This window comes from Nomascus leucogenys, chromosome 8 (assembly GCF_006542625.1).
Source record: "Nomascus leucogenys isolate Asia chromosome 8, Asia_NLE_v1, whole genome shotgun sequence".
NCBI classification, from domain to species: Eukaryota; Metazoa; Chordata; class Mammalia; order Primates; family Hylobatidae; genus Nomascus; species Nomascus leucogenys.
Window position 1 is genome coordinate 11,741,435 of NC_044388.1, and position 18,159 is coordinate 11,759,593.

At 42.3% G+C, this 18,159-nt stretch overlaps 2 protein-coding genes across 2 annotated transcripts in view; one reads left to right on the forward strand and one right to left on the reverse strand.

Moving 5' to 3' along the window:
- Window positions 1–18,159, reverse strand: part of MRPS22 (mitochondrial ribosomal protein S22) — a 338,889-nt gene that overhangs the window by 286,888 nt on the left and 33,842 nt on the right. The window lies entirely within an intron of this gene.
- On the forward strand, window positions 11,032–13,815 carry PRR23C (proline rich 23C). Its single transcript, XM_003265301.3, has one exon. It carries the CDS (start codon window positions 11,294–11,296, stop codon window positions 12,080–12,082), a length of 789 nt encoding a protein of 262 aa, XP_003265349.1. The 5' UTR covers window positions 11,032–11,293; the 3' UTR covers window positions 12,083–13,815.

Sequence of the window (18,159 nt, forward strand, 5' to 3'; positions counted from 1 at the left end):
TATTTAATCTTTGTAATAGCATCAGTAATACCATGCCATTTGCCCCTACCTCACTTATGTATTCAGGAAGTAAAGATAGCATAACCTAATACACCAGAATTACAAATTACTGTGAGATAAGTGGGAAGAGAAGGAAACACTTTCATTTTCTTTTTTGGGAAAAGACAAAGGAGTTGCTGTACAACAGATTTTTGAAGTAGTCTTTTCTTGTACCTACATAAATTTTTCAAACAAGATATAGAAGGCTGTATTGCATGTAGAAAAAGGTCTCTTGAATAAAAGAGAGAAGAGATAATGTACTTTGCAGATAGCAATACCAAATAGCATAAGCTCTAACATATTACAGGAAGTTACCCACAATGCATTGCCATCCCAGGAAGAAAACAAAAACCCTATGCTGTGTTTGTAAATAATAGAAAAGAACCTTATCAAATCAACCTTGGATCATGGGTTGGATGGCGAGTTAAGGAGAAACTACAACTTTAGCTACACTGTATAGAATATACATGGAACTGTATAGATGTTTTTTAATGTATTCAGATATTATTACTTATATGGATAAAAATAAACAGAAACTTTTAAAGCCACTTACTTCTGCACTATAGAAGATAACTGAGCCACCCTCATTACAGCCAATACCAAGAGCACTGTCTGGTCCAAGCCCTCAGCCTGAGCCTCAGGGTCTCAGATGAAGCAGCAAAGAATCAGAGTTCCCAGCATTAGATGCCCCCTTCAGAAAGAAGAAACAAAATTATGACTAGACAATTATACCTCAACCCTCAACCAGATTCCTTTGGAGAACACATGGGAAACACCTGAGGTATATAAGATAAAGGAAGCAAACATCCAGCTTGGCCAAGATCTGCCTGAGCATGAAAGGGTTAAATATTGCAGGGAAAGGGTAAGTGAGAGAGTTCAGCAGCCCAGCAAGCCTGTGGACCGCTACAATCTGAACCACAGGAGAGCTCTTCTACCCACAAAAAATCCTGACACTGGCATAGACAGTGAGTTACAGGCCCCATGAGGGCACTGCAGCAGACAAGGAACTTGCACTGGGTCACTCACCCTCCCATAAGACCTGAGTGGTTGTGGCAGGGCATCATTTCAAGAGCACAGCCTTCATGGAACTGCATTCTGCCCTGGGAAAAACAGCCCCCATACCTCCACATCTCAGGAGCTCCCACTGACATTCCCCAGAGTCCACTTTGATGGCTGCAGCAGCACAGCACTGGGTGGACCCAAAGGTACTGCAGGGCTTTCAGTACTCTAGCCCACAGAGACTTCCCAGTACTCTAGCCCACTACTTTCCAAGAAAAGATGATGCAGTGCAACAAAAAGGCAGCCCCTGGGACAAAGGAATCCAAAGTTCACACTTTCCAGAGACCAAAGAGTTCATTGTCTGATGCTGTGAGAAGTGATCCCATGCTCAGCGCTGGCACAAACTCTGTGCTCAACTTTGTAAGCATCGAATGAAATCCCCTTCCACCAGCAGAGTGTCCTCTGTGTTCAGGTTGTCCCACAGAAAATAAGACCCTTCTTCGCCCTCTGCACACCTGCTCCTGTTGCCACCAGAGGCTGGGGTGGGTGAACCAGAGGACTACCTGTCTATGGTGGTAAGTGGTGACTGCAACCCTACTGACCATGAGGTTTCTGTGCCCAGGCTTCTGCATGAAGGTAGAGCCCCCCACTACCATCACATGGTGCTATGCTGCTGCTGCAGAAAGCAGGAGAGCCTGAGCCCAGCATGTCTGGAACTACAGGGAGCGACCCCACACTACAGTCACCACCAGCACTGTTGAGGACCCAGAAGGTCCCCCAAATAAAGCTACTGCTATCATCCATACCATGTCAGCTGCCCAGGGACCCAAGAACCCACTCACCTGCCTGGCCCACTGCTGCCACTACTGGCATCCAAGTTAGCCATCTGGAGGCCAAAGAATCAGCCCACTGTTAAATATCAACACAGTTGCCAGCACATACACTGCCATGGGACACAAAGACAGGCATGCTTAGCCCACCACTGTGGTCTAAGGACTGGCTCACTTGGCTTCCCAGGTCCCAGCACAACTTCACCACACCCTCCATCAATAACTGCACTTTAATCCTCTGAGGAAATCACACAAAGCACTAATGCTGCTTACAGCCAAATACATCATACAGAGATAACACTAGTGCACATACCTAGAATCAAAGACAAAGTGCCCTACCCAACCAATACCACAGACACATCTTCAGGGAAAAGTCCTCCCCTTCAAAAGTATATTGAAAAATAGGAAGAAGCAACAGTTCACGCCAGATGCACAGAGGTCAACATAAGAACACAGGAAACATGAAAAAGCAAGGAAATATGACACTTGCAATGGAACACAATAATTCTACAGCAACAGATCTTAATAAAAAGGAAATCTTCAAAATTCTAGATAAATATTTCAAAATATTGATTCTAAAGTTCAGTCAGTTGCAAGAGAATTCTGAAAAACAATACAAAGAATCAGAAGAACAATTCAGGATATAAACTAGCAATTTACCAGAGATATATATTTTTTAAAAGAACCAAATAGAAATTCTGGAACTAAATAAGTCATTGAAGGAAATATAAAATACATTTGAAAGCTGCAACAATAGACTAGATCAGACAAAAGCAAAAAAAAAAAACCCCAGTCAGACAAAAACTTAACAAAAAAATAATTTTTTTTTAATGAGAAAAGCTTTCATGACATTTGGGACACCACAAGACAGCCAAATATACAAATTATCAGTATTGTCAAGGGCAAAGAGAAAAATGAAAAGATTAGAAAATCTATTTAATAAAATGAGAGATGAAAAATTCTCAAGTCTAGCAAGAGGTTTAGACATTCAGATACAGGAGTCTCAATGATCCCTAGGCAGATACAATGCATAAAGGTCTCCATGATACATTATAGTCAGACTGCCTAAAGTCAAAGATAAAAACTAAATCCTCAAAACAGCAAGTAAAAACTGCATACCTGCCTATAAAGGAAACCCCATGCGACTGACAATGGATTTCTCAGCAGAAACCTTACGGTCCAGAAGAGAATGGGATAATATAATCAAAGTACTGAAAGAAAAACAAAACTACCAAAGAAGAATACTATATTCGGTGAACCTAACCTTCAAAAATAAAGGAGTAATAAAGTCTTTCCCAGATAAGCAAATGCTGAGGGAATTTGTCACCACTAGACTGGCACTACAATAAGATCAAGAGAGTCCTAAACCTGGAAGCAAAACAATGACATATACCATCATAAAAACACATAAAATTACAAAACCCACTGATGAAGCAATCACACGAAGAAGACAAAGGACTTAAATGGCACCATTCCAGAAATACACCAGACCACAGTGACAAATAATAAGAGAAAAAGGGAAAAAGAATACATAAAACAACCAGAAAACAATTAACAATACAACAGGAACGAGCCTCAATAACAACCTTGAATGTAAAACAGATTAAATTCTCTACTTAAAAGATATAGAATGGCTGCTTACAATAAATGCACCTTACAGTAAAGACACATATAGACTGAAAGTAAAGAGACTGAAAAAAGATATTCCATGCAAACAGAAACCAAAAGTGAGCAAGAGTAGCTATATTTATATCAGATAAAACAGACTTCAAGTCAAGAGCAGTAAAAAGAAAAAAAAAAGATGATGAAGGTCATTATATAGTTACAAAGGGATCAATCCAGCAAGAAGATATAACAATTCTAAATATCTATGCACCCAACACTGGAGCACCCAGAATTATAAAGCAAATATTACTGAATCTAAACAGAAAGCTAGACTGCAGTACAATAATAGTGGACTTCAACACCCCATTCTCAGCATTACACAGATCATCTAGACAGAAAATCAACAAAGAAACATCAGATTTAAACTGGACTTTAAGACAAATGGGCCTAAAAGACATTACAGAACATTCTATCCAACAATTGCAGAATATACATTCTTTTCATTAGCAAATGGAACATTCTCCAGGATAGATTATATGTTAAGCCACAAAACAAATCTAAAAAATTTTTTAAATCAAAATCATATCAAGTATCTTCTCAGACTACAGTGGAACAAAACCAGAAATTAATACCAAGAGAAACTTTGGAAATCATACAAATATATGAAAATTAAACAATATGCTCCTGAGTGACCATTGGATCAATAAAGAAATAAAATTTCTTGAAACAAACAAAAATGGAAACACAACATACCAAAACCTGAGGGATACAGCAAAAGCAGTGCTAAAGGAAATGTATAGCAATAAATGCCTAACCAAAAAAGGAGAAAGGTACAAATCCACAATCTACAACCCATCAAAAGGAATTAGAAAAGCAAGAACAAGCCAATGTCAAAATTAGCAAAAGAAAAGAAATAATAAAGATCAGAGCAGAACTAAATGAAATAGAAACTAAAAATCCAACATAAAAAATCAGCAAAATGAAAAATTCATTCTTTGAAAAGATAAGCAAAATTGACAAACTGCTACCTACACTAAGAAGAGAGGACACTCAAATAAAATCAGAAATGAAAAAGGAAATATTACAACTGATACCACAAAAATACAAAAGACTATCAGAAACTATTATAAACAACTACATGCTGACAAACTGGAAAACCTAGAGGAAATGGACATATTCCTGGACACATACAATCTGCCAAGATTAAATCAGGATACAATAGAAAACCTGAATAGACCAATAGTGAGTAGTGAGATTGAATCAGTAATAAAAAGTCTCACAACAAAGAAAACTCCAAGATCTGATGGATTCACAGCCAAATTCTACCAAATATACAAAGAAGTAATACCAATCCTTCTGAAACTATTCAAAAACATTGAAGAGGAGGGAATTCTCCCTAACTCATTATATGAGTGCAGCATCACCCTGATAGCAAAATCAGACAAGGACACAACAAAAAAGAAAATGACAGGCCCATGTCCCTAATGGACTTAGATGCAAAAATCCTCAACAAAATACTAGCCAACCAAATCCAACAGCACATTTAAAAAAAAAAATACACCATGATCAAGTGGAATTTATATAAAGGATTCAAGGATGGCTCAACATATGCAAATCAACAAATGTGATACAACCGGTCAACAGAGTGAAGGATAAAAATCATATGATCATCTCAATAGATGCAGAAAAAGTATTTGATAAAATTCAACATCTCCTCATGATAAAAACTCTCAACAAACTAGGCACAGAGGAATATACCTCAAAATAATAAACGCCATATGCCACACACCCACAGCTAACATTACACTGAAGGGGGAAAAATTGAATGCCTTTCCTCTAGGGACTGGAACAAGACAAGGATGCCCATTTTCACCACTCCTATTCAACATAGTACTGGAAGTTCCAGCCAGATAAATCAGGCCAGAGAAAGAAAGAAAAGCCATCTGATGTACTTTGGATATCTGTCCCCTCCAAATCGCATGTTGAAATTGGATCCCCATTGTTGGAGGCAGGGCCTGGTGGGAGGTGTTCAGGTCATGGGAGCAGATCCCTTATGAATGGCTTGGTGCCATCCTTGCAGTAATCAGTGAATTTTTGCTCTATTAGTTCCCACAAAATCTGATTGTTAAAAAGAGGCTGCCACCTCCCTTCTCTTTCTTCCTTCATCTCACCACGTGATATCTGCTCCTCTTCATCTTCCACCATTTGTGGAAGCACCCTGATAACCCTCACCAGACGCAGATGCTAGTACCATGCTTCTGCAGAACCATGAGCCATATAAACAAACCTCTTTTCATTGTAAATTACCGGGAATCAGGTAGTCTTTTATAGCAATGCCAAATGGCACTGATCATGGATATCATAGCAATGCTATATGATCCAAATTGGAAAAGAGAAGGTAAAATTGTCCCTCTTTGCTGATAATATGATCTTATATCTAGAAAAACCTAAAGATTGCACCAAAAAACTCCTTACATTTGATAAATGAATTTAGTAAAGTTGCAGGATACACAATCAACATACAAAAATCAGGAGCATTCCTATACACCAATAATGATCTAGCCGAGAAAGAAATCAAGATGGCAATCCCATTTATAATAGGTACTAAAAAAAATTAGGCCAGGTGCAGTGGCTCATGCCTGTAATCCCAGCACTCTGGGAGGCCAAGGTGGCAGGAATGCCTGAGCCCAGGAGTTTAGGACCAGCCTGGGCAACATGGTGAGACCCCATCTCTATTTTTTTAAAAAAGAAAAGAATAAAGAATAAAATAAAATAAAATACCTAGGAATAAATTTAACCAAGGAGGTTAAAGATCTCTACAAAGAGAACTACAAAACACTGATGAAAAAATTTGAAGATCACACAAATGGAAAAACATGCCATGCTCATGGATCAGAAGAACTACTACCCTTAAATAATCACATTGGCCAGGCACAGTGGCTCATGCCTACAATCCAAGCACTATGGGAAGTTGAGGCAAGAGGATCACTTGAGACAAGGAGTTCGAGACCAACTTGGGAAACATAGTGAGACTCCATCTCTACAAAAAATTTTAAAGATTAGCTGGATGTGGTGGCACACACTGGTAGTCCTAGCTAATCAGGAAGCTGCAGTGGGAGGATCACTTGGGCTCAGGAGTTTGAGGCTGCAGTGAGCTGTGATCATGCCACTTCACTCTAGCCTGAGCAACACAGTAAGACCGTGTCTCTAAATAAAATTAAATAAAATATAAAATGACCATATTGCCCAAAGCAATCTACAGATTGAATGCAATCCCTATCGAAATACCATCATTCTTCACAGAATTTGAAAAAAAATCCTAAAATTTATATAGAACCAAAAATGAGCCCAAATAGCCAAAGTCCTCAGCAAAAAGAACAAAGCTACAGGCATCAATCAAATTACCTGACTTAAAAATATATTACAAGGCTATAGTAACCAAAACAGCAGGGTATAGATACCAAAAAGACACATAGACCAATGGAACAGAATAGACAAACTGGAAATAAAGCCACCGTATTTACAGCCAACTGATCTTCAACAGAGCTGACAAGAACTTACAATGGGGAAAGGACACCTTCCTCAATAAACAGTGCCGGGAAAATAGGACAGCTACATTCCGAACAATAAAGCTAAACCCCTATCTCTCACTATATACAAAAGTTAACTCAAAATGGATTAAAGACTTAACTGTAAGACCCAAAACTACAAAATTACTGGACATTGGTCTAAACAAAGAATTTATCATTGAAACCTCAAAAGCATAGAAAACAAAAAAGTAGACAAATGGGACTTAATTAAATGAAAAAGCCCTGCACAGCAAAAGAAATAATCAACAAAATGAAAAGGCAACCTGTTGAATGGGAGAAAATATTTTCAAACTATTCATCCTACAAGGGACTAATAGATAAAATATACAAGGAACTCAAATAGCTCAACAAGAAAAAAATTGTCCCATTAAAAAGTGGGCAAAGGAGATGGATAGACATTTCTCAAAAGAAGACATACAGCTAACCAGTATATGAAAAAAATGCTCAACATTAATCACCAAGAAAATGAAAATCAAAACCACAATAAGATATCATTTTACCCCAGTCAGAATGGCTATTATTAAAAAGACAAAAAATAACAGATGTTGGTGAGGATTCAGAGAAAAGAGAACTCTTGTATACTGTTTGTGGGAATGTAAACTAGTATAGCCACTATAGAAAACAGTATGGAGATTTCTCAAAATACTAAAAATAGAATTACCATTCAATCCAGCAATCCCACCACTAGGTATCTACCCAAAGGAAAAGAAATCAATATGTCAAAGAGATACCTGCACTCACATGTTTACTACAGCACAATTCACAATAGCAAAGATATGGAATCAACCTAAATGTCTATCAATGGATGAATGGATAAAGAATATGTGAGATATATATATATATATCTGCCACAGTATATGGCATTCTCCCCATTTTACATATAAAGAAACTGAAGTTTAGGGAAGGTGAAGTGACTTGCCCATGATCACCCAATCAGACTGCGGCCAGCCAGGAGAGAAAACCAGATGTGTCTGCTCCAAGACCTCTGCTAACTACTTCTGTCCTGGAGCAGGACCACATTCACTTGGAAACAGAGCTCACAGGGAGGATTCGGAGCAAGCAGAGTGTTGGGTTAAATCACAAGGCCCAGGACACTGAGGAGCTCTCAGGTGAGACCGCTGAGGTCACAAAAGCAGCAGACAGGAGGTGGCACCACTCAAGCCACAGGCGCCACCCTGCTCAGAGCTGGAGGCCTAGCCAGGAACCCCGAGCCCCGACCCCCTCCCAGTATGCTGACAGAATCTGTGTTTGTCCATCTACCCCATACATCATGACACGTCCACCCTCACTTCTGAATGGTGCCCCCACTGTTCTCTGCGAGAAGGTTCAAGGGTCTAGACAGAACTCTACTGGACCAAAGCAGGCAGTTTCCTGCAGGCTCCACCCCCACCGCCTTCTGCCTGGATGCTTGCACTGAGTCCGTTTCTTTCACCTAGGAACTGGAGGCAGGTTCCGGCTGCACCCACACTCTCCTGGCGGGAGGTGTCCACGGGAACCACAGGTTCCCAGCAAGGCCATCATCCAACACAGCCCTGGACCCTGGTTACCCAGGCCAGTGCCCAGTCTCAGGCCACTCGATCCCAGGAGAATTCCCCACCACGCAGCCACTGGACAGCCACCGGAAATCCACCCGAAGCGGGCCAGCTCTGCTAAGAAAAGCATTGAACACAGCCCAGAAAGTTGGAGTTCCCTCCTTAACACTGACACCAACAAGCAGGTCCCTGATCACAAGCATAAGCCGCCAGGTTTCATGAACTCCTCAACTGAGAAATGAAAACAAGTTCAATGATCTTGAACTTTGGAGTAAAATAGAATTTTTTGGAGGTGCTCACACAGATTGCCTAATCCCCACGTTCCAAGAATTGTAATTCAGTCGCTCTGGGATGGGGCAAATAATCTGCACTTTCCATGAACCTACCGGAGGATGACAGTGCCACCAAGTGATGACAGACCACTGTCCAGCAAGAGAGACTTGATTTAAATGTAAAGACTATCCAAAGGAATGCTACGCAACCCTAAAAGAGAATAAATTCTGTAGAAAGGGGAGGGAGATAAATAACATGTATGAGATTTGCTTTTAAATGCCCAAGAATATTCTGGAATGATAAAATGTAATAATAGTTCCCGCCAAGGTGGGACATCACATGCTTAGCAAAGATGTCAGGAAATGCTTTGTTGTCCCCTGTAAGCACTTGAAAATATTACTATTCCAAAATCAGTGCTGAGTATTTTCTCCTATTAACACTAGTTGAGCTACACCTTCCCTTTTACCGCCTGGACACGTGACGCAGAGGGGCCTTGCAGCTGACACAGGTCAAAAACGCTGACATTGTGTAGGTGTATCACCTTAAATGGAGCTGGACAAGCCAGACACCACTCTGCTAGTTCCTGGCTCTTGGGCAAGTTGGTTAACCTTTCTGCATGACATTTTCATCATCCATAAATTGGGCTAAAACAGATAGACCTCAGAGCTGTAGTTTAGGTTAAATTAGATAAAGTTAACCATACTTCAGCTGATTGTAGCATAATAGAATCGGCCCTCTGGATCCACGGGTTTTGAATTCGCAGATTCAACCAATAGAAGACCGAAAATATTCAGGAAAAAAAGGAAAATAACACAATACAATATATATCACTTTGGGAGGCCAATGCAGGCGGATCACAAGGTCAGGAGATCGAGACCATCCTGGCTAACATGGTGAAACCCCGTCTCTACTAAAAATACAAAAAAAAATTAGCCAGGCGAGGTGGCAGGCGCCTGTATTCCCAGCTACTCGGGAGGCTGAGGCAGGAGAATGGCGTGAACCCGGGAGGCGGAGCTTGCAGTGAACCGAGATCGCGCCACTGCACTCCAGCCTGGGCGACAGAGCAAGACTCCGTCTCAAAAAAAAAAAAAAAACCATATATATAAGGCCGGGCACAGTGACTCATGCATGTAGTCCCAGCACTTTGGAAGGCCAAGGCGGGTGGAACGCTTGAGCCCAGGAGTTCGAGTCCTGCCTGGGCAATATGGCAAAACCCCGTCTCCACAAAAAATACAAAAATTAGCCAAGTGTGGTGGCACGTGTCTGTAATCTCAGCTTGTCAGGAAGCTGAGGAGGGAAGATCACCTGAGCCCAGGAGGTGGTGGTTGTAGTGAGCAGAGATTGCACCACAGCACTCCAGCCTGGGCAACAGAATGAAACCCCATCTCAGAAATCTCAGAAACAAACTATATATATATATATATTTCTGTGTAGCAACCAAGGGTATAGCATTTACATTGTATTAGGTACTATAAGTATTCTAGAGATGCTTTAAAATACACGGAAGGGTGTAAGTGATATGCGAATGTACACCATTTTATATGAGACTTGAGCATCTGTAGATTTTGGTATCCATGCGGGAGTCTGGGAACCAATCCTCCAGGGATATGAAGGGAAGACTGTAATTACTATAGTACCAATTATTGTAATAAACAGATAATGCAGGAGCTGCCATCGTCACGCAGGATGCCAGCTTTACTCTCCCTTCCAAGACCCCTAAAAGGATATTACATCAATGTACAAGCTAGGAGAACCCAAAAACGCACGCCACTATTCGCCAACAGTAACGCGCAGGGCACTTCCGGGATGGGGCCTGGGAGTATGGGTTTAGGATTCGGTGTCCTCGTTTGGCACTCCACTAGTGTTACTTGAACCTGAATCCGTCTTCAACTCCGCGTCTGACGTCAAAGCAAAGGACAAGAACTTGATACTGGAAGCCAGGCCCTAGAGCGGCACAGATGCTCGGCCCCCTAGCGGCCCGTGAGAGTATTTCCCCAGCGTGACCGACCAACCACAGCCACCGACCAACCACAGCCACCGACCAACCACAGCCACCGCTATTGGGCAGCAGGTGTACCTCCGCCTCTAGGGCGGGTCCTCCAGGGGGCAGAGGATTGAGTGACATTTTGCGACTTTGGTTCCGCTGCCGTCATTTACAACATAATTGGCTTTGCAGTGCGCATCCGGGTCCGCGTCAGGAAGGCCCAAGTTTCCATCGCGCGAGGCTGAGCCACACGGCGTGCGAGGCTCCCCCAGCAGCACGGACTCGGATCTCTGGGAGGCGCCCCCAGAGCTCCGAGGACTCGCCCCGCGTCGCGCGGTTCTGCCGACACCTGTTACCTCAAAGAGGACTTCGCCGCCCGCGCCCCCCGCCCCCACGTCCTCTGTCAGGCCCGGGAGCGCCGTCCGCAGCGCCGTCGAGGTGATGGGCAGCCGGCCCCGCAGCCCCAGCGCCTGCCTTGCGCCCTGGTGGGGACAGCAGCCAGGAGGACCAGGCCCTGCCAAGCGCAGCCGATTGGAGGAGCCCACGGGCCCCGAATCCCGCGCGGCGCCCAGCCCGGAAGACCCGGCGGGGACCCCGGCCGTGGACGCGCTCACCTCCGTGGTGGTCCTGGCCGCAGGCTGTACCCTGCGTGTGCACCTGGAGGACGTCGACTTGGTGCTGGAGCTCGCGCCAATGTCGGTCCTGCGAGTGTCTCTCGGTGGACACGCCCTCATCGTGATCCCGGAGGTCCTCCTGAGCTCTGTCGACGAACGCTCAGGAGCGCAGGGCGACTGGTCTGCCGGCCTGGAAGTGGACGTTTTCCTGGGCGCTCACGGGGAAGACGTCGTCTTCGAGCAGGAAGTCTGCGCATCTGTCCCAGAGATCGCTGCCCAGGAAGAGGCCTACGAGAAGGACGCGGACTCTGAATTCCCGGAGCTCTGGATGGACTCCGCAGCCGGCCCAGCCGCTGGGCTCTACCCCTCCGCTAGAAGTATGTTCAGCCCCTACCGGGAGGGCCCCATCCGAGGGCCCTGTGCTCTGGCCCCCAAACCCAGTTCAGAGAGACGCTCTCCACGCCCCATCTTCGACCTGGAATTCCACCTTCTGGAGCCTGTCCCCAGCTCACCTCTTCAACCTCTACCTCCCTCTCCGAGTCCAGGTCCCCACGCGCGCCCGGAGCTCCCAGAGCGCCCTCCGTGCAAGGCCCGGAGACGCCTGTTCCAGGAATGAGTTGCCTCCCACAATCCCTTGCCACCTGCTGGGCTCCAGGCGACTGTCTGCTGATAGCCGTTGTGTGTATGTTGCGCAACCTACAAGGATCTGGGAGAGTGGATAACGGATAGATGCTTTTTTGATACAGGCTGCGTTGCAGAATTTTGGATCAGTGGCTGACTTAGAAAGTCTGGAAAAAAAGATCCTCCTCAGCGTAAAAAATACGCTAGTTGAAATACAGTCTACTTTCAGACTGTGAGATTGCTGCTTCGGGCCTGTTTTGTTTGGAAGTCACCCCTAGGCAGTTCCATTCCCCTTGGTTTTGCTTTAAACCTCAGTTCCAGCACATTTCTCTAAAAATCCTCCCTTTCCCCAGCACGTTACCATGGCACCCCTTTTCTCCCAAGTTAATTTACTATATTTATTTTGTTTAATGGGTTTTGGCCCTAGTCTCTGGGCTAGTTTATGACGACCTTCTCACCATGGAATTTTTCCCTATGGTGGCCTGAGCCCTTTCGCGTGATCTTGCAAATAGTTGTACCTGGACAAATGTTTGTTGTTTGCAAAACAGACAGAACTCGGAATAATGATCATGTACCTTCCGTTTTTTCATAATTGGCTTAGCAAATTGTTTATGTTATTGGGCTTGATTTTCCCCCCAACTCTTAGAGAGCCAGCTCTTTTCCATTCATTTCTTCTTGTATGTTTTTAATATAATTATTTTATCCTGGAAAAGCTTATAATTCTAAGACTCTGTGTGTATATGTGTGGTGTGTGTGTGTTGTTTGTTTGTTCGTTTTTTGAGACAAGAGTTTCGCTCTTGTTGCCTAGGCTGGAGTGCAGTGGCACAATCCCAGCTCACCGCAACCTTTGCCTCCCAGGTTCAAGCAATTCTCCCGCCTCAGCCTCCCAGGAAGCTGGGATCACAGGCATGCGCCACCACACCCAATTAATTTTTTATTTTTAGTAGAGACAGGGTTTCACCATGTTGGCCAGGCTGGTCTCAAACTCCTGACTTCAGGTGATCCATCCACCTCATCCTCCCAAAGTGCTGGGATTACAGGCACGAGCCATCGCACCCAGTCGGAAATAATTTGTTTCTTAGGTTGATGTTGTATCAAATGCAATTACTGAATTTCTTTAATGGTGTATGTGTAGATTCTCGATTGATTGATTGATTGATAAAAACAATATCTCCAAATAATGAGAATATTGTCTCTTTTGACAAGCTTCTTACATCTTATTTTTCTTTAATCTTTTATATTGGACATTACTTGAAGTCCAGGTTGAACAGTATGGTTAATATGGGCATTCCTGTTTTATGCCTTGTGTTAATGCTTCTAAATTTTACCATAAAGTATGATCTTTACTCTACATGGTTGTTAGATGACCCTTAATCTATTGAAGCAGTTAATTTCCAGTCTTTCAGATCATGAAAAAGTGTTGAATTTTTGCTTTGTTTTTGCCTAAGTTACTACAAAGATGTTATCAAGTTGTTTTAAATGTTGACATTTAATTATTTGTGTGTATACAATAATACAATACAATAGCTAGATGGAACCTTTGGGCCATGAGAGTACGTACAGAAACCTGGCAAGAGCGCTATTGAGACCAGGCTTTGGGCTTCAGGGATTTCAAACAATTGGATGCTTTATGAAGACTTGAGAAGACACAAGTGGAAGAAGAAAGGCAGTAACTGCAGGGTCCATTTAAGGTTTTAAATGTTAAAAATTTAAGAAATTTTTTTTTCTGTATGCATAAGATGACTTTTTGTAATTTCTTTTTTAATCAACTCGTGATTTGTGCTAATAGAATTTCTAACTACTAAGTATCTTTCATTTCTGCTATTCTACAGTATTTTATATGATTCTAACTCCACCTTGGGTTGTTTTTTGTTTTGTTTTTTGCCGTTTTTTGAATGTTTGTTTGTTTTACATAACCATATACAGCACTAATTTTTTTTATTATACTTTAAGTTCTGGGGTACATGTGCAGAATGTGCAGTTTTGTTACATAGGTATACATGTGCCATGGTGGTTTGCTGCACTCATCAACCCGTCATCTACACTAGTTATTTCTCCTAATGTTATCCCTCCCCTATCTCCCCATCCCCCGACAGGCCCCGGTGTGTGATGTTTCCCTTCCTGTGTCCATGTGTTCTCATTGTTCAGCTCCCATTTATGAGTGATAGCATGCGGTGTTTGGTTTTCTGTTCTTGTGATAGTTTATACAGCACTAATTTTAAAATGTCATTATTTTGCCAGGTTTGCCTCATTTTTATAGTGAAATAAATTATTGCTGATAAAGTTAAAGCCAATGAGATGCTAGTTTTTTTTTTCTGTTGAACATCAATAATTATTATTTAGATTTTCCAACATGCTTTACCATTTAATTTGCTCACTTTCTATTCTTGCATTCCACTCCTTTATTCTGGCCTCATTTGTCTTCTTTCCATGGTATACTTTTTAAGAATTCTTTCAGCCGTGGTTTGTGTGGTAAATCTTGGGTTCGTATGTCTGCATATATTTCAATTACACCTTCAAACTTGTAGTATTGTAGCTGGGTTTGGAATTCTAAAATAAAACCTATACTCTCTCACTACTTTAAAGATAATTCTATTTTCCATGACATTTATTGTTGCAGGTGAGAAGTTGTCATTCGTATTGCCATTCCTTTAACAGGATTAGGCTGCTTACACTAGTATTTTTCTTGACTTTGATGCCCTATGGTTTCATTAAACCTGATGTGTTTGTTGGTAGACTTTTGCCAGCTGCAACTCAGTGAGCTTTCTATAGAGGGGAAATTAATTCTTCCATAAGATCTCAAAAAATATATATATCTTGCACATTTAAACCTCTCTCCAATCTCTGAAACTCCTAATAGAGAAATTGTGCTGCTTAATCAATGCCCTCTCCCAGATCTCTTAATATCTATATTTTCATATCCTGTATCATAGCACACTTTTGCTCTTCAATTAACTGATTCTGTCATTGTCTGTTTTCAAAATTCATTTATTGTTCTTTATAAGACTTTATTTCAAATACTGCATTTTTCATTTTTAAGACTTCTGATTACTTGGGTTTTTTACATCTATTTGCTCTTATTTCACAACTTTTGGCCAACGTCATATAAACTTTTCTAGTTTCATGGATGTTATCTCCTCCTTTATCTCTAGAAGAAATTAAACATTCTTATTTTAAATTCTATATTAATTAGCTCAATAATTATATTTCCTCAGGCATAACATCTCCAATTATTTGGTAGCATTTAATGACACTGATTTTCCCCTGGGCAAAAATTTTGGTATATGGACATATTTTGAATGTGAATTCATTTTCTGTTCCAAATTTGTTTTGTTTTTTAGAGACAGGGTCTCACTCTGTCTCTCAGGCTGGAGTGCAGTGCTCACTGCAGCCTTGACCTCTCATGCTCAAGCAATCCTCCCATCTCAGCCTCCCCAGTAGCTGGGGCTACAGGCACGTGCCACCATACCTGGCTAATGTTTTATATTTTTATTTTTTGTAGAGAGAATCTTCTCTGTTGCCCAGGCTGATCTCAAACTCCTGGGCTCAAGCGATCCTCCTACCTTGGCCTCCCAAAGTAGTGGGATTACAGGCATGTCTGCTCCATATTTGAATTTTACATTTGCCTCTTTCTTGCTCCCTAGGAGTCAAGACTCAGAGCCAGATGTTATGGAGCTCATATGATTTGCAACTCAAAAATCACAGTTCCCATCCTCAAGCAATCATACGTGGCCCAACTTCCAATTTCAATGCAGTAGTGACACTGGGCTGGAGTGTCCACAGTCCCAACCACATCAAGACTGCTGGGAGTATTAGCAGCTAAATTCTGTTGCTCTCCAGGAATTACCCTCAGCCTCCGTGGGTAATTCATGCCAATAACTGTTCAATTAGACGGTATACAGGCCCAGCTCACTTGCTTTAAGTTGAGACAACTCTGAAGAATCATCCCAATTCTAGAGCTCTCAGTGACTTGGCTGAGGCTTTGTTGCAGCCACATCCCAGTTCAATCGTCCATCTGTCCTGTCATATTTTCTTTGTTCCCCAAAATTTCTGCATGCAAATCTCCATCGCAAAGTCTTCCCAAGCCAATTTAAGATAGCTGGTGCCAGGGGCTGTCATAGGGAGTAGCCACTAAAATGGATTTCAGAGCTGAATCATGGAGCATGAATAGCCCATGGCATGTTATGGGAAAGCAAATAAGATCTTAATCAATGGCAAAGTAACTGGGACTCTGAAAGAAGGCAATATACTGGCATTGGCAGAATCCCAGGCATTAGAAAAATTGGGGGCACAGAGTAATTATATGCGTGATAGTTATAAATAATGGGGAATTGAATAGCTGTTTCTGGGACAATAAATGCATTTGAGAAAGAAAGTGAAAGTCAGAGGGTGATTAATTACCAATAAAACCCAAATATGAAATCTAGACATTCTCCTTGGCAGCATACAAATAGCCTTTCATCTCCTGTAGCTAACAGGGGGAAAAGCAACTGAGGATCTGGCCCAGAATTTACTGCAAGGATAGTGGCGGTATAAAGGCTGAATTCTCAAACTAGGAAAGTCTGTGATGGTAAGGTTCCAGCCCAGGCTGAGCCCTGCAACATTGGATGAAGATAACCAAGTAGATTCACTTGAATATCTTGAATCCCAAAGCCCCCTTCAATCCTCTTGGCCTGCAGAAGTGGCCTACTCCTCTCTATTAAAGGTTGGCACTCCATCCTTGCATAAGATGATGCAGAAGCCTCTGCCTAGCAAGATAACATGCACCCACCTCGGGAACTACCTTCGCCTCCTCTTTGCCACAGGCCAGTAACTAAAGCATGTTATAACCCAGCCAGGGAAATACTGGCCTGTAACTAAGGAAAGGGGCTCTATATGCCCTAGAATTGCTGTGGGTGTCACCCATCATATACCAGCAAGAGTCAAGTATAAGAGTGAGAGTGCTGGATGTCAGCCTAGAGAAGGGAGAGTTTCTCAATTTAGAAGCACTCTCCCAAGATACATGATTTAACACCCTGGCAAGGATGCTGTAAGAGAGTGCTAACAATCTGATGGGTGGATCTTGCAGGGTTAGAGAAAAAGATGTCCCATACTATGTTAAGTAGGAATGTCATAACTGCCAAGGCAGACAGCAGAGAAAAGGATCAAAACATCCAGAGAAGTGGATATGATACAGTGCATATACTACCTAACGCTGTAAAATACATCAGCTACTATGATGTGTGGGAGGGTCTCAAGGGACATTGCGTAACAAGCAAATGCCCTAGAGAGGCACCAGGGTCATTGAGAAGCCCAGTAGGCCAAGGTAAAGGCAGGAAATGCCATTAGAGAGCTGAACTCCTTGGTAGCCAAGGGGATAATGGGATCTGAGAGACTGAAAATACAAATGAACAATGTCCAGACCACACATGACAGTAGAAATCTTACCCATAACCTCTGCAGCAACTATCCCAGAAGCCAAACCATAGTTTCTACAGTAACTGGCCCCAAAATGGTCCAGACTTGTTCAATAACTGCCAGGTGTTCTAATTTTCACCCTCACTTCCAACTCAGGACCAACCAGAAAAAGCCAAATATGCTATGCCTAAGATACAAGGTGTACAAACCAACCAATCACATAGGATGCCCCACTTCCAGTTAGTCCACCTCCAGCTTCCCTATGCCAGCAACTTCCAATCAGACATATCTGAAGCCTTCCCCTTTTTCACTATAAAATTTTCCAACTCACCTGCCTGCCGATAAGTCTCTATCAAATGCAAGTGATAGGGCTAACTCCCTTGCTATAGAAAGCTCTAAATAAATTGCCTCTTCTTGTTCCCATTTAGGCGGTCTTCGCTTATTTTCCATTTTTTTTGTGAGATATGGTCCACACAGCCCAGTGTGGTAAGTCAGCACTAGGTCTGAACTCTTTCTTTGCATTGAGTTCCCTGTCCATTTACTCTCAGTTTGGTACCCACGTTTTGTTATCAGTTCCATTTGTTCAGCAGCCTTAATGGAATCAAACCATTTCTTTTCATCTCCTTTTACTCGCTTGTGTGTTTCCATTTTGTGTTGTATGGTCTAAAAGTGTCG